Source organism: Styela clava, chromosome 11 (assembly GCF_964204865.1).
Source record: "Styela clava chromosome 11, kaStyClav1.hap1.2, whole genome shotgun sequence".
In the NCBI taxonomy this organism is placed as follows: Eukaryota; Metazoa; Chordata; class Ascidiacea; order Stolidobranchia; family Styelidae; genus Styela; species Styela clava.
This window is the reverse complement of record NC_135260.1, coordinates 6,281,881-6,304,445: the sequence shown is the minus strand read 5'-3', so window position 1 is coordinate 6,304,445 and position 22,565 is coordinate 6,281,881. Positions and strand designations below refer to the sequence as shown.

Sequence of the window (22,565 nt, the reverse complement as noted above, 5' to 3'; positions counted from 1 at the left end):
TTGAATGACCAGTTAAATAAAAACTGACGTCACAATGAAAACGTGACGTCATACCAGCGACAAAATATTACTGATTAAGAGCGCCTTAGACCTCAAATGACAAATTGAATACACCACAGATTGTCACACACAGAGAAGTTTTTTTCGACTTTCCCGCTGTCAACTAGATATATCTTCATAAAAAATCTTCATATTTCAATGTACTTACTGATCATAGACAGTAACTTTAATTTCAGTTGCAGCACGAGCAGCAGCCAGATGAAGTTTCATGGATTCAATAGTCGCTGTATCTTCCCCTGTTTGAATCAAGATTTGCCAAGTTGCACCCAGACCTTCTCCAATCGATTTCTTGGTGTATTCTAATTCTTCTTCAAGTTTTCCTCCGGCTACGAGAAAGGTTTGAAATTGAATTTTACATAGTATCTTAAAAATGGCCACTCTTGTTAAATAATGGTAACTCTTGTAGGATAGTAAATTCTCCGTATTTATTCTTGGTAAATACCTCGGACATTTTCTAAATACGTAAATTTCAGATCATTCGGGACTTTATTGTGCATAGAAATATTCTTAACAAAGTTTAAAAACAAAAATCGTGAATTTATCAGAAATTACTGTCATGATGTGTAGAACAATTGGAAACGGTCGATACACATTTATACTATACTTCTCAATTCTCATATAAAGATTGTTAGTGGAAGGATACAAATGTTGATAAATTTACAAATACCGATACAGTTTGGACATTGTGAAAAGGCTATAATAAAAAATAATGTAACGTGATGTACTGCGGTATACAAAAAATTTAAGTTTTTTTAACACAATTTTAAACCACCATACACATTTTTGTTCAACATTTTTACGAAACGAAAATAGTCTTTGGGGTTAAAAAATATTATGGATCAACCTCTTCGCTAAGATAAAGCTGACATTTATACTTTGTGGTATTTTGCCAACCAACAACAAATTTGTCTAATCATCCTACGCCAGTCATATAACATGGTTCTTGAGCAATGTAAAAAAAAATGGGGAAATCCAGTAAAATAGCTATGTAAGTGTTGCACCACTGACAACCTCAAAAAACGAGAATTACTACTTAAATCACTATCAAATGCATGTTTAAAATGCTCTATTTTTTCAAAAAAGGGAGAGCGAACTGGTGAATGGGGTGCGGGGTCGGCGAGCTAAAATAAACTTATGATAACAGACCACCCCACATACGATCAGGAATACAATGAATTGATTCACCCTGTTTCCGGCTCTGTTTATATAACCGATCAATAAGTTTGAATAAGTGTTATGAAGATGGGGTGAAAGAAATATGAATCGGTCATAATTGGTCAAGTTAAAACTCCTGGTTGTTTGAAATATAATGAATTTATTTTCCAAGTATGAAAACAATAAGTATAAAAATTAGATAAACAAAAAAACAAATTAATCAGTGGTAAATTTTCTGAGAATTGCTCAATGTGTTTACGAGTGTTATGCGTCGTTTACACCGTCTCAAACATGGGTTTATATTAGTGCGATAACGCAAACGCAAGCTGTTGTGCTGTAAACTGTTTCGGTGTTTACTTGAATTTATGGATATCAGAATATTTTTCTTCATTAAAAAAAACGAATAAAAAAAAATATTGAAAAAAAAATGTATCGACTTTGGCCTGTTTAAAAAAAAACATAAAATCTTGTTCTTCAAGGTGTCAGATAATTTAACTTCCATTTGGGGGTCATTTGCAATTTTACACAGAAATCAAAATTAATAATGAGTCAGAATTTTGAAATATTAATTTATTCATAAACATCACTACTATAAGACAGACTAAGATGGGTATAAAGGGTGTCCATAAAGTTTAAACATTTTTTAAAATTGCAAAGGGAATTTTATCGATACCATATATTGTTTTGGCCCTCACTGATATATTAAATGAAGTAAAAATAATTAAACAATTACTGATTGAAAACAACAAACTGGTTAAGATATGTTGAGAAAAGACTTCATAACAAAATTGAAATTGCAAAGGGACTTTATTAACACCCTGTATACTTTTCCTAATATAACTTTCAAACAAACGAGAGTATCCATCGTTCGCAAGCTGAAAGAACACACACATTCATTGCGGATGATTGAGCAAGCGTCAAGATGGGGCTAATTGCATTTACAATAAAACAACACTTCCTACTTTCAAGGTCAAAGGAATTTTACCGCCCGCGAACTTTCATCGCTTTCACAACAAAACATTGCGGTGCCCAGACCAGAGTATGTTAATTAACTAGTCTTAGTAACATGTTTGTTACATGAATATGTCTTACGTTTAAGGTTTATACTATCAAACGCCCATACAAAGTCGGTTACAAAATTGGTAAAACCATTTCTGAAGCATGAGCCGAAAAACAACAAACGCCATTTTTTGCCAATTTTTTACCACAATTCAGACATGTTTATTTTTTAGGAAACTTAAAATATATTGAAAAGTGTGAGGATTTCCATTTTGCAAATAATTGGCTTTTAGTAAATACTTAACAAAATACCAGCTTAACAGTTGCCAAATCCGCATTTTTGAGTGATATTCAGTGAAAAATTATTTTTTTCACTTGAAATTGAAATACCTTATTAATTCAGGTAAAACTTATCTATTTAATACTTAAAAAATGAGTATGAACAAATTTTACAATCTGTGAATGATATCGTACTTCTCAATTACACAGATTTTTTAATATTACTGATTCTGGCGCCGTATGACGTAATAGTATCTCAAATTAGTTGGATTCACGTGTATTTATTATTATAATATTCTTACGAATGACATTCCTTCCTTGACATTTGACCCCGTTTGATGACCCGAATCGGGGTCAAACAGTTGGTTACAAAAACAGACCACACTGTGGGATAAGACAATATTGGTGCATAAGTATAGTATGAAATCCGAAAAATCCCAGAGACTTTCGGTAGAAAATATTTTTGTTCAGAATATATCGAGATAGTATCGTCACTTATTATTTTGAACTGTTTGATAGGGAACAGAATAGTGGCGAAGTAATTATATACAAAAATTGTGCAATTTTACAATATTCGAGGGACTACACTTTGAAATTACTCCATGAATTGCGGAATTATTTCTGCGGTCGTGTTGCATGAAATTATTACATTTAAAATTTGAAGTATTGTTATATTTCCAATTTGTTTTATTTGATTTCTTTTCCACCACAGTATAAGTATAGTTTTTTTTTTCATTCTGTTCAACGGAAAAAACTCATTATTGATTTCCTCGGTTGTTTTTTAGTGTTATTCCAAATTAATGTTATTGTTCATGATTTGATTTTGCATGCGTCATTTTTTTTTCTGCTTTCTTCGTGTGCTATCGTGAAATTATCCATTTCTTAATGTAATTTTTGATTTAAAATTTTGCCCAACTTCAACATAAAGCGTAATTGGGTCATTGTTGTAAACTGCTTGTCTGAGGAAGTCTGATTTTGGTCAGACGAAACGTTACAGAAATACAATTGTGTTAGCGTGCAGCACGACTCTTGAACTGCATAATTGCTAATGTTGCTAAAATATGTTAAAAACCTTGGAAAGCCTTCTGTATACGCAATGAATGAACATCACCAAACTAAAACGAATATGCAGTAATTCATAGTTGTAGTTTAAAACTGTGTTAGAAAAAACATAAAATGGATTTGCGTTTAAAAGTAATGCGATCTACCATTTCATAATTATTCAGTTACTCCCGTAGTGTGTGCACCAGCTTAAGGTTGGACCATAACTTTATTCCGATTTTTATTTTTTTTAGTTCTATTACAAGTTTGGGGACTGTCTGTGTTAGCCAAGTAAATATACCCTCTACCCATAGGTTTCAGTTCCTTTACCCAACTTTATGTGAAGTAGGCGAATAAAATTAGTTACCTCCATATTGGTACACACACTACTGGAGCGCGATAAATCCTTCCTTAGTAACGATTCTAATGTAATTACTTTGAAATCCTTATCACTTGCTGCTCAGCTTCATAGTATATTTGATTGATTACCAGCGTTTGAAGTAAATTAGGCATGAACTTGAAAATTTGATTTTACTACAGATTGTGGTGGTTTGTGTGTTGAACCTCAAAAATAACATTGGCTGTGATCGTTATCCAGATGGTCATTTATTACTAACGCTTACTTGCATGTAAAATAAACAACTAATGAGTTCCATGGATGGCCCTGGGATAAACTATTAACTTAAGACTGTTTGTGCATGGTCGAATTATAGAATCAAAAAAAATTACTTTTGCAGAATTGTTCAGTACAGCATAGAATATATTATATAAATATCCAAATATGCGTTAGATAATTACGCAAACGCTGTAACTGGAAGAATCTATAGATAAAACGTCTAGTGAAGTGTATATACATAACAAACACAAATTTTACTTTACTTAATCTGTAACATCATAAATCATCGTGTGTATATATATTCCTTTTTGTATGCAGCAGAACTTAAGACGACAGCGATCTTGTAATCGATAGATAAATATTTGAAATCTTCGATTGTAAACAAAACGGTGCGAATTTCAAATCTAACAAAAATATTAAGTGTTGTTTTCTATAAGTTGTTAAGTTTTAGAACTGATAAAAAAATTATTGTTGAAAAACGTTTATAGATGGATGGGAATCGTACAGGAGGGTAACAGAATCACTTTTTAGCTCTAGAGGGGGGGGGGGGGGGGGGGGGATTTTTAAATACTAACAAGAACCGAAGAATGAAAAAAAAAAGTTTTCGAATTAATCATCTTTGACAGCGTGAAACTAGTAATCACCAACCATATCTCGTATGGTGATGTTTAAAAATGACAGAAAAAGTGAATATTTTAATGCCCATTGTTGCACATTTCTTTTTACCTCTCCTGTTTGTTTGTCTTTATTCCCGCGAAACTACGCTAGATTTATAATTGGGTATTCGTTGAAATTTTATGAATTAATATATAACATCCTTCATAGAAATTTGTTTCCTATTTTGATCTGACATTGAAACTGTTTATATTATTATAAACGTCTCGGTTTTATTGAATTTTGAACAATGGCGTGAAATAAACGTGCAGAAAAATTCAATTTCAGCCATTGCTATTCATCCACCATAAAAGACCACCCCTAGACCTCGCAATTATGAAACATGCTCAGTGGTGTCTTAGGTCAGTGAGTGACCGACCAATCCCTACTGCAGAATTTATTAATATCAAGTAATATTATAAAAGATCCTTATAATCATTTTACACACAGGTGGTTATTTTTCAACTCCAAAGCATGCCTCGTATCTATTTTTCCTCATGGGGTCCTTGTTATTTTAAGAATTATATCTTATCATCACATAACCCAGTCATTCTTGGAAGATTTCGGCATGAAATTATTGGGGTGCATTGGAGCGGCACCGGGGTGCATATTTTGTAAAGGTGGTACACCATGTGTGGGCAGGATCGAGTGCTTCGAAAAATACCAAAACGATATTTTGTAGTCTAAAAATAGTAGATATTTCACTCAAAACTTGCCCTCTAATATTATGATCAACATCAAATAAAACGCTATAAATATTCAACCATTTAGGAATATAAATATCTCTCTCTTTGTAGCAAACTGTGACAGACTTTGAGAATTGATGAGAAAGTCGCCAGACCTTTACACTGTCACATTCTATAAAATGCTTGACATGACAAGTAAATTATCTAACTTTTTAAAAATTTCTAAAGTAATTTTTTTATTGGGAATTTTTTTTACAACAAAATTACTTTTATATAACCCAAATATTGTACAAATATTTGTTACATGTAGTAAAGTGCGCGAACTATTTTTAGTTTTTCTGTGGCCTTTGTATGGTCGGTTTAAAATAACAAAACACATTTTTTTGCAGAAAATTTGCTCAATCAAAATTTAACGTCGATTATTTTCATTTTCGGTTTTTGCAAAGCAAGACGAATGTTAGCACCCAATGATTGAGAATCACCCACATTCCATAATTTTATAAGAATCAACAATGCTTTTAAGAAAACAAGTTAAATTCACAATTTTTATGCGGTAATTATGAATATATGATTCTTCGGATATAGGAAAGGATAGGTGAAGTCAGAGGACAGACTGTAAATTAGACTACGCTTTTCGAACCAGATTCGATTTTGAAATTGAAATAAAAAAACTTACACAAAATTAGATTTGAAGCCATAATTATAGTAAGAACAAACCTCACACAATGGTATTGAAGGTTATTGAGTTTTCAAATATAGAATTATTCGCGCTCGGGATTATATGTTTGGGGTGGGCAAGTAAATTGTTATCACAGTAATAACTCATATCTTGGAATCCAGAACTATGTATGTTACGCAAACATTGCATAATTAACATAGAAAAATGCAATTCAAATTAAGAAAATAAAACAGGAATCGACTATCTTTATTGTGATTTTAACAAGTAGTCAAATGGCTTTACTTCTTAACCAATAAATTTCACCAAAATTTCGTACGTTTTTCCATGTATATTATTTCTCATTCCTGAGCATTCGTATTAAATACAAAATTAGTACGATATCGCAAGTATTACAGCAAATGTGACAAATTAACATAAACTATCAAAAGTATAGAATGAAATTTAACAGGAGCATGGAGAAAAATAAAGTGACGAATTTCAACAACGACAATAAAAACTACATAAATGTCCATAATGAGATTGTTTATGTTACATGCCTTCAAAGTGAGAATCTGGGAAGCCGCCTGCATTTCAATTGTATTGAGATTGTATGTGTTGAAGGGGCGCTCCAGAAGTAAGAGTACCAATATGGAGGTAACTGATTTTGTTCGCCTATTTTACATTAAGTTATATATAGGGAATGAAACCTATGAGCAGGGGAATATTCACTTGGCTAACACAGACAGTCCCCGAACTCGTAATTAAACTAAAATAAGGAAATCAGAATAAAATTATGGCTCAATCCTAACCTGGTACACATATTACGGGAGTACCGTTGAAAGTATTCAAATTCTTATTGGCGCAGTTCACGTGAAGCTTAAACGCATGAATGGATTCATAAAATTACTGTTGACAGTTATAGTCGGTCGTAGAATCGCAACCAAATATGACAAAAAATTTGCGCACTGCGGTATTTACCCAAGCTCACCGCCTCGCCCAGGATGTTAGTGGGTAAAATCATTTTTAAATCATAAAAAGCAGAGCCTTACGACCTGGATAGCTTTTTTATGACGTTTTATGTAGGTGAATATTTATTTGGAATAATTGATCCAAAAAATGACAAAGTTTACTTTACTGTAATATAGTAAAAGAGGTTTGGTAACATGCGTGTACATTTTGTTTTGGGTTTTCAAGCCGTTTAAAATTAAAATTAAATTTCAAATATTGGCTTTTTTTCAGCATTTAGTCAACACAGTAATGCAAAAAATTGGGCGCTTCAGAAGTGTGTGTACCAATATGGAGGTAACTAATTTTGTTCGCCTACTTAACATCAAGTTGTGTAAAGTGACTGAAACCTATAGACAGGGGGTATATTATATTTGGCTAACATAGACAAACCCCAAACTCGTAATAGAACTAAAATAAGAAAAATCGGAATAAAATGATGGCCTAACCCTAACACACACGACGGGTATACCGAAAAATGTATATATACAACTCGCCTCGAAATCGAAAAACGCATTTTTGGAAAATTCCTAACTACTTGTATGTTATTTTGAAATTTTGCACTACGATCAACTATCATTTTGGGATGAAAACTATAATTAATAATAATAGTTATAACATAAAGTAGTACAATAAAAATCAACTTGGTATGAATTAACTATCAAATCGGGAAATAGGTAAAAATGGTAGTTTATATCATCCGAAATCTGAAGAACATTATTTTTCAAATTTATTTTCTGAATTTTTAGTAAATTGGTTGGAAATCTCCATTCATGTTCTGTAAATAGACCAGATGTTTCTGAGTTTAGAATAGAAAACGGAAACCCCATAGAGTTTAGGAAAATGTCTCATCACGCTTCATTTAATCTGGTTTATTATCGAGAAAACTTTGAGAAGATTACTCGTTCGCATTGAAAATTCTTTTTCATTTCTGATACGGAATTTAGTTTCCCACATGTTAATAATAGTGTCTGTCTGTATATTTTTGAATAAGAATTGTTGTTAAATACGCGGTTTACGTGTGAATTTCAGGGCAATTTATACTTAGATTTAATAAACTTTTAAAGAGAGCATGATGAAAAAATTTTAGTATAACTTTAATCTGGTTGTACTAAAAATTTTAAATTTTGAATTTCAGTACTTCATTTTTTAATTATAATTCACCAATTTATAAAGGTATTTGAATGTTTGATTTGAAATTTAATTCCTGAAAATTGTTCGATATTTTATATTTGCTTTTTTAACTTCGAGTTACGACCTTGACCGTTTACTCATATTATATTTCTAGTAATAAGGCACCCATTCTGAAAGAAGTGGCAATCAAGCGTGACAGTGACGTCACAGATATTATACGCATACATTGCAAAACTGCAAAGGTTACAAATCTTATGTTCAGTTTAACTGCGTTAGAAACTTATTAAATCATTAGTCTACAACTTCAGATTAAATCAATTTACCATTGGTTATATCATGATAGGAAAATGGAATAAAATTTGAAGAAGGATAACATGGCACACTTCAATATCATTGTCATACACATATACATGCAACTCAAAATATTGAGTTCAAACAACTGCAACACCGGGCGCCAATTTATTACATTTTGCCAAGGGTGATTTTGAAACGTTATACGCGGGATAAATTCAAGCCATAGGAGATGAAGCGAAGTTAAATTTCGTGCATATGCTGTTATTCTAATTTACGTAAAAAACCCGCCAAATTTATTATTTTTCTTAAAGCCCGATAGTTTTATAATATTATAATGGACAACTCGTTCATAAAAATGAGAATCTGTGCCAAAATTCCATCCAATTTTTCAGCTTAAAAACACTTGGAGCCGTTGATAGACTGAGCAGGATTATGAGCAGAGAAACGGACGATTTATCATCATTTTGGGCGGTCAAAAATATTTACCGTATCGCCGGGCGTGATGAAGTGTTTTAACCCTTTTACTGGCGAAACGATGAAGCAGCATTCCTTGGGACAACCACTGGCATTGTTATTAACACAGATTATGAGACAATAATACTTTCAAGAGGTTTATTCGGGTTTTGTCTACATTATTTTTGTATGTGTTGAGTATATATTAAACAGGAACGTGCAAAAGCGACCAACGGGTTAATTTTCATTAGACATAAACTTCAATGAACTGACATGTTTATAATTGACCTTTCACACAAACCGGAAGAGTAAAGAGGAAGTTGAATAAATACAAATCCTATTTTAATGTCTGGAAACCATCAAAAATTTAGTATTCATTCACAAGACCAAATAAATCGCGTGATATCTGTCTCATACTATACATATTACATTGAGCACACAAAGATTTGATAGACAAAGAGCTTTAAGTTTAACTCTGTCTACAAAACACTACTTTACACTTAGGTATGTATAATGCTTTTATATTATAAAAAATAAGAATGTGTCAACATTAAGAATTCTCGCACACACGCATGTGTCGAGCGACGCGATATTTTCAAATTTGAGTTCCGTTAATGAAAATATAAAACTGAATTTTTTTTATAAGTTTTCAATAAAATAGCAAATTTAAGCATTATACTAACAGCCACGGAAAGGATATTGTAATCCATTTTCATTTCATTTTCAACATGAAGATTAAATTTGGGTTTCATACAGTTTAAGGATTTTGAGATGCGCCAAATTTACTGAATTTTGGATATTTTGAAATATATGGGTATGAAATTTATAATAATAAAATTGAATCGCTAATAACAATTCCGCATATAGTTTCAAACTGTGAATGAGTAAAAAATCTGCTTGGACGATTCATAATCGAATCAAATTCAACCCAGTACTGAGAAGTGTATTCAAAATACCTAACAGTGTAGCTTTTCGCATGTGGATTGTCGCGCCATTGGTACGACTCTCAACGCAATTTAAAAATGCAACACAATTCCACAATGAGCCAAAAATAAATTTTAGCCACAACAGCTGAAGAAAATAAGAAACAAATTCCTATGTCAGATTCCTACGATCTATTCAACGTGGCGCCGTGTTGACAACTTTCTCATGTTTTACGTAAACAATTATGAAATCATACGGAATTTCAGGAGAGGAATTTTAGTGCTTTAAGACACGAATTTTAACATCTGAATTTTCTGATAATCCAATTTTTTAATCCTAATCAGGGTTGAAAGGGCAAATGTCTAGTAATTTCTGAATATCGAGTAACAACGTTGTCACTCTATCCGGGGTGAGACCGGCTTCGGTAGCGAGTTTAAATTAAAACAGCTTTATTGATGCCTGCGTATCAAAGACACATTCTCCAAAAAGTTATTCAATTTGTACATTTTATAAGAATAATTTTACATGACCATCAAGTTGAGTAAATTTTCTCTATTATGCTTACATTTTGGCTCACAGCTTGTTCCAGTCTAGGCAAGACTGGCAATTTAATCTGGCGTGAATCTTAACAATATGGTCTAAAATTTATTCTAATGTGAAAATGTGAGGATACAGGCGCAATTTATTTATATACATAAATAGAAATATTTTTTCGAATTGAAATATCACGAGAAATTTGAAGGATTCTGATTTTATTACTGAAAATATTCTAGTGAAAAGAAATACATTTAGTATACCGCAAGTTCGTTGATAAGAAGTAACTCACTTGTGAAATTATTGATAAATAAAATGAGAAATTCGAATAAAAATATTCTGGTATGTTTTAACATTCTTGTAATGTAAGTCGCATAACTACATGTCATAAATTTTTTGCTGTTTGTTGCAAAGGACCACCCACACTTTGGCTTCCGTGATGTGTTTATCCTTTATTTACATTCGAAGAAAATCCATCCCAGCTTATACCTTGTTTTCTGCGCACTCGGTGGCCTAAATCGTTTCGGATTAAAAATAAATTGACTGATTCTTTAAGCAGCAGTAAGACATTTTAAAAATAACTGAAAGCTTTTTTTCTTCTCAGTTTTTGACAAACCCGTTCGCGAAATTCTCTAAGACGCTTAGGTATGTGACGTTTTGCAAGAAGAGATATAGTTGCATTAAACGTAAGATACTCGTAATTATATAATCCATAATGTGCGTGAAAAAAATGAAATCGCTTCTATATGCTGGCGATCTCCCAGTAAGCCCGTTCTCATGTGAATAGCTAAATAAGCGGAGAAAATGACCCTAAAAAACTTCTTAAAGGATAAAATATCAATGTCCTAGTAATCAAGTATTTTATCATTTTTGACGCGGAAATGTAATGAACCATTCTTATTTCAAGCAACTATTTAAGTTATTACTGAATTTTGTTTTTAAAATATTATTCAATAAAATTACCAATTTACGCCGATAAAACGTTGTATAGAATTATATTATAAAAAACGTAAAAAGTATAAACTTGATTGCGATTGCGCATGCCAAAAAATAAAAATTAGGATTTGGTTCAAGTCAGTAAGTTTGTCGTTATTCGAGAGGCTATTCAAGAAAGCATGTTGTACAATTTATCCAGTCGTGGGATTCAAATTTTTTGTCAGTCGGTTCCTTCACAAAAGTCATATTTTTCAGTCGGTTCTGTTTCAAACATAACATTGACAGTAACCAGTAATGCTAACCGGTTCGTTGATCTCATAAAATTCCGTGAGACGGTTCTATAGAACCGGTGGGAACCGGCGGAATCCTACCACTGCATATATTCCATATATTGTGGATGCAAATGTGGCAAAATACTGGGCTAGGCAAAAAAATTCAGGCTGGGTTAACTACTAAAACAGAGCTTTTTCCCCGTCGTCAACGTTTTGGGTCGTGCTCCCTCAAGTCTGGGCTAATTTTTCAAATATAAAACACCAGAACTTTCCCACAATCAGACCAAAATCTAAGAAAATTGTTAGTGTAGTCCTGTCAAAACATTGTGCAAATCCGACGCCAAGCCCTGCAATACACTTAAAACTTTTCAAGTAGACTTCTAGCGATATCAAAGACGCTTCACACGGAAATATATTAAACAAACAAAGCAGCCACTTATAGGGGATCAGCCACCCATGCATTCAACTGAACCGCACATGAACTGCGGTGTGCGTCATTGCTCCTAGGCACGGAATACTGGTAACATATACTGTTAGTAAATACGTGCAAAAGGTACCTGAAGGGTGGTAATACAAAAAAAATTTTTCTAAATCAAATTTCAAAACTATTTCAATTTGACGAGCATTTCAAGAAGGAATAAATACAATTAGGCAAATAAAGATGCAAATTCAGGAAAATTTTTGGGAAAATCTCACATAATGTTGCACATGTACTCGAGTTTTAACGGGATATGACTACTCATTTTTTTACAATTCTTTGTACAAAATTCAACCATCATATATCATCCGAACAATTCAGGAAAAAACTTAGATATATTTTTCTAGTTGGGTAATTGAACTTTATTTCGAACTTTCAGAAAAAAGAAGATCAGAATCTCTGCTGAAAATGGGGTGGCACGATGATTCAAAATTCGAATTTCGATCATTTTTTAATGTTTTGATATAAAATCAGTTTCTTTTTTACAAAAAATATAGAATAGCATGTTGCAATTCTGATTGTTAATTGTTCCAGCTTGAAAACACAAGTTATGCGTCGCACCCAAAAAGTAGACAGTATGTCTAACACTATAGTGTCGGTCATTCCAATGTCGACTGATAAAAGCTCAACTAAGAAGTTATATATAGAATACACATGTCAGATTAATAAACTATTGAATCTCTATATAGGTTCCAAGCTAGGTTACACATATATATTTAGAATGATTCCGTGTTTTGCAAAACAAAATATGCAAAGAATCTTAAACAGTGGTTGACCATGCTCGTGTACCCTCGTAAAACAATCCTAGAAACAAGATGGTAAGTAGAATCACTACCTGGAAGAGATCTTGTCAGGGAAGGGAGAGATGATTCGAACATATAACTATTCCGAAACTAAAGTCTCTCAAAAAATAAATAAATCCGTATAATTCTTCTTATCATTCTACGGAATCCCTCTACATGAAACTACAACAACTACTCAAGCCTTATCTTATCGCACGCATTTTGCTGAAGAATCAAACATAACCATACATTATGCCATGTCAACCCTATGCCAGAGATGGGCAAATTACGGCCGGCATGCGACCCTCCAAAGCATTTTGTACGGTCGCCGGCATTTAGATAAGTTGTGAAAATGCATTAAAACTACATACGAACTGTAGATTTTAAACGTTATCTGAAATATCTAAAGTAAACCATGAATTATGCGTTTTTCATCCCCGATTCAACAATGTCATCAAATTCGACAATATTCCAGCAAATCGGAATAGTATTTGTCACGTCACAGTCAATTTCTAAATGTATCACTTTGGAAAATCTGTTTTTAAACGTGGCCGCTGCATAGGAACTTCGCCCACCTCCACTGTGAGCTACTCAGATGAGGTCAAGAAAACATGAAAAATTTTAACAGCTAGATATCTTTAATAAGGCTTGTCTAATGATATACGAGCGATAAACATACTTGATTTTATGCCGGTTTACTTTAGGTCCCTGCAAGTCAATGAAATCAAAATTAATCAAAACAACTTCGTTAATATTCAAAGTTTTCAAATATACTAAACACAAACTTTCAAAACAAATTGTCAAAAGTGCGTGAAACCCAATTATAACATATGCCACCAGCTTGCGAGGAATTTCGCAAATTTCAAAACATATTTAATTAACAGAAAGTTTTTATATATTTGAAAAAATTTAACTTTTCACCTAATAAGAAGGACTTAAAATATTTAGAAAATTTGACTTCAAAGTTATTCACGGAATTGAATTTTATTGTGATTAGCTTTCACGTGTTTTATGATTGGGACGAGATGCGGTATCACATATTTTATCTAAAGTCTACAAAATCTTCCACAACCACAAACAGAAATAAAAAGAAAATTAGGAAAATATCAATTCTTGGCTCAATAGGTATTCATTGACGTCCTTGTCGCCATAGGCATTGATAAATTGATAAATATTTAGTAATTTCTTAGTAACTTTTGGTATTGGTACTTCTGTGGTTTCAAAGACATTTTTAGGAAAAAAAGATTTACAAATAATTTTTTCGTCGAAAATAAAATTATTCCTTCATATATGGTATTTTATTCCACCACGCTGTAAGCCGCACTAGATGTTCAAGTTTCAAACTAAGGTACTGAATAATGTGTATGGTTGGCTTTTTTGCAAATCCTACCAGCAGTGGCCTATTACCTTACCAAACTATCGTTACGTATTGTTAGTTGTTACCTACACAATTTTTAACTGATTACCGTATTTCAGACTCTATAATGATATCACTAAATGCAATGAAATCTGAATCTGTAATTTTAAATAAAAAAATATATGTCTCATATATACTATTGATTATTTCCATATCATGAAAAAGAAAAAAAGGATGTGTGATTTATTAGAACAAAGTTTTCCCGATCTATACAAATGGTCTACAACAGAGGTGTGCGCCCCACGCGGAAAATTTGTGCCAGTTTCCAATTTAGTTTAAACTGGCTCGTGCGAGTAACTCCAATCCCTTTACGTTGTAAAGTCTACACCCGAGTCCAGTTTACCATGACGTCACCAGCTTGTGCGAAGCGGACAACTCATTTCAGAAGATCAATGATCGAAACTTTTGATGCTGCAATTACCAGGAAGCCCGATTTCGCTACGTTATTTGTAGCTGACCTTCCTGTTGTTAAGGTTGCACACCCCTGGGTTACACTTTGCAGATGTAAAAATGTTCTAAACTTCTAACAGCATACTCACATTCAACCCAAAGATTCTCAACTTCAGTTTCCAGAGTTCCATACTTGAGTCCAATAGCACAGGCAGCAAGAACCATGAGACATGGGATCAACACAAACCATGCACGACGTTGAACAAAACAACCGAGACGAAATAACAGTTGATGAACTTTGGAACGAAACCATAATGCATGCTTGTTGCCGTGTGCTTTTCCCTGTGAATAAATATTCAAAAATGAGACACAGTTCATAATTTTTCATCTTAGTAACGTGAAAAGTTAGGATAGGATATACATATTTATCCCGGGGGAGAGGAAAGCCAAAACGACGGCTTAATCATATGGCGAACTACACCCTCTCGTCCGGTTAACAGTCCATGTCGGTTATGGGATTAGTTAGCCAGTTATCTGTTTTCGGAAGCATGGACTTGGAGATGCGGCGGCGAGCGTATTCCTAACGCTTAGCACGATGCCGCCACATTGCTGTTACTCTGGTAATCAGTTAAACATAAACAGTATTGATATGATTCGAAATGGCTAAATAATTCAGTGTGTAACTTTGAAAATTGGAAGAAAAAAACATTTGAAATGAGTGCTGTTTTTTCAACTCTAAAAATTAACTTGAAATGGCATAACCTCTTTTCACTAAATAGCAAGCGCAATAGCAAGTGAGATAGTGGTTTAACCACTAAAGATTAAATATATTACGCTATTCTTTTTTATTTATCTTTATAATACTCATTCAAGCATCCTTGTGACAACGGACATGAAGAAGTAGGAAGTAGAGAAAGGACGTGCAGTTCAATAATACCCCACCGCGTTTTCCCGAAAATAAGACAGAGTCTTATTTCAATTTTCTCTGATATGTCTTAATTGCTAATCACTGAATTCATAAATTTCAATGAATATTTAATTTAACCAAATTTTTGCACCTACGCTTATTGACTAGGACTTATTTAAAGGGAGGAGGACTTACATTAAAATCATTTTTAAAATTCAGGCTAGGTCTTATTTTCGGGCACACACGGTAGTATCCTCTCTAAAAATAAACTTGAAATAGAAGTGACTTCAGCGGCTCATTTTTTGTCAGTCCTGAGTAGTGAGTACAAAAAAAAAACGAGGCAAAACGAAATTTAAAAAACAAAATACAGAGTTCACAACTGGAAATGAAATTTCAGAGCAATGTAAAATTTCCACATGACCAGTATTTTAGTAATACTTCACTGGACGTACACCTTTAATTGAAGCGTTATGACGTCATAAAAACCAGACCGTAAACCCGTTTTTTATTTACATTTCTCTTACAACAAGATCCTGCTTCGGTCTATTTTTAATAACAATTGTTTTATTTTAAAAGTATCGCCTGTGTAACATTTTTATTTGTCTGATGTATGAACATGGTTGAACCGTAAATATGAAAATATAAAGTTAGATAAGATAAGTAATTTACGCGAAAGAAAATGTTGCGTCATGTTAAATCCTTGTACGTGGGTGGTCTTTAATCGACCTAGCCTTGGGCGGTGCGGTTATATCGTAAAATTGATGCTAGGTGGTATGGTGTGTAGTATTTGACGGCAATTTTGTAGATGATATCGCAAATACAAGCTTCCACACAAAAGCCGTCACACAAAAATGGCAGCATGTTTAAAAAATCAAGGATTCTGTCTCGATCCCAATTTATATCAAACGCGATGGAATTTATGTAAATAAATAATTGACTTTTGTTTGAAAATTTGTATCTACAGTTTTAACATTTTCTGTTCATAAGAGTCATGAATCGCCAATTTATAAAACCAAAATCAATTTGAAGTTATTCGGGCTACGGCTTTCACCCGTAGACTATTAATGCATCATTTTTAATTATTTTGATGTTTTATATTTTGCTATAATAAACCCCGCACAGTTCAAATGTGTTTACCCGACGTGGAATAATATTTGACTGTGAAACTCGTACCGGTTTACTCAGTATCATATTACCGTCAAAGGGATGGTCGTCTCCTCGACACTTGACAAAATATATCAAATAATTTGAAATGAGTTAGCAAGGCTACGAATATTAAATGAAAATGTACAAAGTTCTTGGTCGGCCTACTCAGAATTGCAACTTGTACGCAATGTACATCCTGTTCTAGCTCAGTTTTTTATTTTATCTATTTGGTATAAAACGTCTCTTTAGTTGATATTGGAGCCAAACGACTTAGATAAATTTAGAAATAGCGGCCGTGCCGTATTTTACTCTCAAATTCCGTTTTTCCAATGAACGTGCAAATAATATTCGGTTTCCAAACTGAGAAGTTTACCTAAATATTAGTTTTCAAAATAATTGCCAGATATTCGAAATATTTTAGCTTCACGGCGCATATTTCTTACTTCAAAACTCAATATCGTTCGAAAAATCCATTAAAAGCTTCGAACTTGAGAATTAGTTAGAAATGTGCTGTCCCGGGTTCAATTTTCATTCAACCACATACATTACTGAAATACACCTAACTCATTAGGGACATTTAGACCGCAGATACATTTCGTTAGAAGGAGGATTTAACTAATAAAAATAACCATCATATTAACCACGCGCTAAGCTTGGGCTGTGTATACTGAAAATTTCATAAAAAAAAAACGAAATTAGGTACACAAACCAGTGTAAGACCATCTTAAAAATAGAATTAGGACGTTTTGACATCAAGTTCATAATTTGTTTGTAGGAGGATTCAAATAATGGGAATAACCATCATGGCAGCCAGTGTCAAGCTTGTGCTGCGAAAACAAAAAATTCATGGAAATCGAAACAGGCAAACAAACGTTTTACTAGTGTAAACCCATCTTTAAATATGGAATAAGTTAAGACAGCAAGTAGAAATTTCTTTAGTAATAGGAACAACGGCGCCATGTGTGAAGTATGTGTGCCAATATGGAGGCAACTAATTTTGTTCACATATATTACATCAAGTTATGTAAAGGGACTGAAGCCTATGGGCAGGGTATATACTCACTTGCCTAACATAGACAGTCCCTGAACTTGAACTAATAGAACTAAAATAAGGAAAATCGGAATAAAATTATGCCCTAACCCCAACCTGGTACTGGTACACATACTACGGGAGTACCACCATGGTAACCAGTGCCAAGCTTGTGCTTTGAAAACTAAAAATTCCTGAAAATCGAAGCACGTTGGTTAAAATTTTCCCAGTGTGAATTAAAACGTGATCAAGCCATCTTTAAAAATAGCATGTATTTATTACGGATCAATAATTATATATAATTTTATTAACTTTGCATAAAATACGTTGAAAAATGAATAAAACCATCACTGTTATATTAAAGTAAATTAATAGACGGTAAGACACATTTTCTTGCAATCACATATTCTCTCGCGATAACTGCGCAATTACATTTATGTTTAAAAAAAACTCATCTTTTTTTGCAATTATCGACCTAATCGATAAAAATTTAGAAATCCAAAAATGTTAATACGCGTGCTGATTTAATGGATGACAACATGTAATCATGCAATAAAACATGAAGTGGACGTGCATCTGACACGCGTGCATCACGTATATATCACATTCTGTTAATCCATATTAGCGACCGGTACACAAAACTACGAATACCCAGGACTACTCTGAATTAATCTCCAAATTAGACAACACATTGGTCTAGAACGGCAAGTGACAAACAAACCCAATAATATCTGTTTGTACAGTTCAAAATATAGCTAGCCAAAGTGAAATCAAAAACCCGACTTGCGATTTTCATAACGTAGATTAAAGTTTAATTCTAAGCAAGAATTGATATTGCCTCCTTCACAGAAAGCTTATTGGGTTGGTAACTCGGTATGCCATATAGACAAGATTTTTTAGGCCGATTTTAGGGCAAAAATGGTGTACCTCATATCGAATGCAAAGTCTTGTATACCCTTGCCAATTTTCAATAATAATTTCTCGTTCTGAAATGAAAATATTATAATTACTATCACACGCCATGTAGAATAACTGATATTTTTTTAATGCGTTAAACAATGGATGTTAGACTGAAAGACCATACAAGTATTTAATTTCACATGATTTCACCTTAGCCTCAGACGAAGAATGCTTGGGGTATTTCACGTTTACATTTGCGTCTATCAGACAGACACTTTGTCTCAGATGTTGCCCGCAATGAACGCTGAACAATAGTAAAGCCGTAATATGAACATGTTCCATGGAACCAAGGTGTTTAAATAGAGAAGGATTGATAACATGGCTGTGGTACACTGTAAATACCTACGTAATTCTGTTTGTGGACGCTTTACTGAACTCTGAGTTAGTGATACATTATAACTAAAAGTTCAAGGTGGTATGTCTGGTTGGATTTTGGTTGTGGTGTTGTGAGTATTAATTTTGAAATGGAAAAACAAGCTGAGATGTTAATCTACCTAAACCATTATGCCCATGGTAAAGATGGCCACACGTTGAATATAAATATCACTATTTAATTCGATTCTTTCTTTCAACTTCTAGATCAGTGATTTTCAACCCTACAGAAGTGAAAAACACTCAATATACAGGGTGGGCAAAACGTAGAGTGACATCTATTCTTAATCAATTAAATTATTAACTGTTAACCAACATGTAGCCCGCTCTTTATATACATATATAACTAAATTATGACCGTGTATTTAGTTATATTTAAACAACATACATATATATAAATATACAGACTCTGGGATTTAAACGTTAACTTGCGGAACCCTAGGATGCCGCGGGTCCCCGGTTAAAAACCATCGTTTCAGACCTATATAAGTAAAGAAGCGAGTCAACTTACAGCTCAAATAACGGTTATTCACATATTGATCATAAACTAAGTCAAAAATAAAGTTTAGGAATCGCTGTGGAGATACACGTAATCGATTGTGAAAAACACAACGAGTCTATAAATGATAACTTGTTTTAGAATACAAGTTAGGAATCCAGCATTGTTTTAACATCTACGAAAACGTGGGAATAGTTCAGATTCTTGTGATGTAATTATTTATCTACTCGGAAAGATGATTTTTGCATAGGAGGTAGAAATCAGAGCTTTGTAATGTGAAGGCAGACTACGTCATCAACATTAACGATACCAACTAGAGAAGAAAACAAAACACAAAAAGTGATGACGCGAAGCTAAAATTAAACAGTGTATTAAATTTGTCAAAGCTGCTAAATCGTTCAATGGCAGGTGTTTTACACCACACTTTATACGACGTACACGATCTCGTGACATTGTTTGTCAGGTGCCATGAGAAATCGGTCATGCCACGGTTGAACGAGATGTCACATAGATTGAATGACATATATGGTTTTACAAATCCAACCTTTTGAATGTTTTTTGACATTTTTATTTAGACTGTATCATGCAACCGTTTGCAGAATGTTATTTCAAGCTGCGATAGATTCCTCGCAGTTTTGGTCGATATCAGATTACAAAAATAGGCGGCGTAAGAATGTCAGTATATATATATATATATAACTACTACAAAACGAAAATAACGGTCCGTAATTGTAAGATGTTGCTAACTAGATTTTCAATTAAAATTACTCCAGTTTTTGCTTTCTGTCATCGTCGGACACAGAAGCGTGCTTGATTAATATTATAACTGAAATAATGAATCGAAAGGCATCGAAATCGACTTTGAAGTTTAGTTAGAGAGAGATCTACCATGCTATATAGCTTTGGATCGACCTTAACTACGCTGCATTTCCCATGCCTGAAATGGATATCAGCTATTTCCATTCCCAGACTGCGTAGGTGACAAACACTGATGTGCGCACCACCATCGCTCTGAACTAACATGAAATATTTAATTTCAAATTAAACTTTTATCGATGACTTATCCCCCCATAAATCCTCGATAAAACGGCAGTGTGCGTTATTTGAACAGAAAAGGGCGCTCCCGAAGTATGTGAACCATGATGGCGCACAACCTGAACCCTAACCTGGTACAACTACTATGTTCAGGTTGTGTGTCATCTTGGTGCACATACTTCAGGAAGTCCCAAAACAGACAAATATTCCCAATAAACATAAAGTATGACTTACTTGAACAACTTGCTCGTATGCAAATTTCGCATCGCACCAACTGGGTCTTGATAAAAGTTCCAGATCGTTAGTGAGACGAGTTCGATTCCGATGTGAAATTACGTTCCCATTGCTCGTTGGTGATATTTCTTGTCCATTACAAGAAGGATTTCTACAGTTTTGCAAAGAATGTTGACTGCACCTCGTACCCGATGAATGACCATCGGATTCGTTGGGTATTGTACCCTGAGGAGGCATGTTAGTCCGTTTTCCACGATGCCTCAAAATTTTACTCGAGTGACTTGATAAATAGGTTCGATTCGATTCGTTTTGCGTTCGATTCAAATGAAATGAAGAATCTTCTAATATTACTCCGGGACCAATAGCGTCAGCTCTTAGACGTGCGGAGTTTTTGTTGTTGTTATTTCCGCAAAAAGTTCGACTGCAACGCGCTCCTACGGTTTGACTGTCAAAATGCACGCTACTATTCGCACCACAGTTTGCATTATTATGCGTGTTACTATCACACGCATTATTCGTGTCTAAGTTTCGTGATCTATATGACAAAATTTCACTTTGTCGATTCGAGGAAAAATCATTCGAATTTTGTATTGATCCTCTCGTCCGATGGTGGCGTGAGTCTTCATTTGAATTTGCTGTAGCAATTTGACCTCTTTGACCCCGTGAAACAACGCTAAATGCACTATTGGACTGTGGGTCATCGACAGCGAACGGATGATGGGCGTTTCTTTCGCCATGATTGCATGAATCTGATCCATCTAACATTGTGGGTTCTTCATTTGCATAAATCCACTGTTATTGATGTTTGAAATATTCCCAGTAGCATTGTAAAGTTTATTCGCATATTCGAATCATGCTTAAGTTTAATCATCTGCTAGGATATAAAGTAATCAATCACTGGTTTTAGATATGACAGTCTGCTTTTGTTTTTTTTTACATAAGAGGTTAAACGCTAAAGTTGGATTAACCTACCTATCTTCATTGCAAAGAAAGAAATTTTTGGTGTTGTTAAACGTTGTTTGAAGACCTATTTTTCAAGGAATATCGTGTTTGAATCGTTGGATATTTATTGCAGAATTCATAATATCCAAATAGGAAAGCGTCAAGAATTACTTACCGAACGTGGATCGTGTGTGTGACCTGCAACACTGCGTAATTGAAATAAATGTACGCCCAACATATATTTGAGAGGTTCTAGTAAAATACTTGTTTTGCGGTGCTCTTGAGGTGATTTTTCATGCGGCAAAATTTCCTGCAGCGAGATTTCTTAGGACGAAATCTCCTGCGCGAATTTTCCGAACACGTATTTGAAATACGGAAAAGAGAATATGGAGACAATATTTGGTATAGATGAGAGTTTGGCATCAACTGCGCATTCCCAAAGCTTGGTGACATTCTGCTGTTTAGCCGCTGTAACGAAAACTACGTAGCCTACACTTCGCGTAAACGTTCATTATCAGTATCACCCAACACGCTGTTCTCAAAACCAAATACGTTGATTTCCTTTGTTATCATAAAATATGCCAATCAAAAAATTTGCGTACAGCAATTCGACGCGTAAAACACCAGAAGGTCGTTCACGGAACACCAACGTTCCGAAGAACATCGGTTGAAA

At 33.8% G+C, this 22,565-nt stretch overlaps 1 protein-coding gene across 1 annotated transcript in view; it reads right to left on the bottom strand.

The window, feature by feature from the left end:
* The window catches only part of LOC120348051 (protein patched homolog 1-like), a 55,957-nt gene extending 34,134 nt beyond the window's left edge, over positions 1-21,823 (bottom strand). Inside the window, exons 1-3 of the mRNA XM_039418160.2 lie at positions 20,951-21,823; positions 14,917-15,109; positions 209-386 (exon numbers count right to left, since the gene is read on the bottom strand). Coding sequence (XP_039274094.2) covers positions 209-386; positions 14,917-15,109; positions 20,951-21,715 — 1,136 coding nt within the window. The 5' untranslated portion in view covers positions 21,716-21,823. The remainder of the gene's footprint in view (positions 1-208; positions 387-14,916; positions 15,110-20,950) is intronic.
* Between the last annotated feature and the right edge of the window lie 742 nt (positions 21,824-22,565).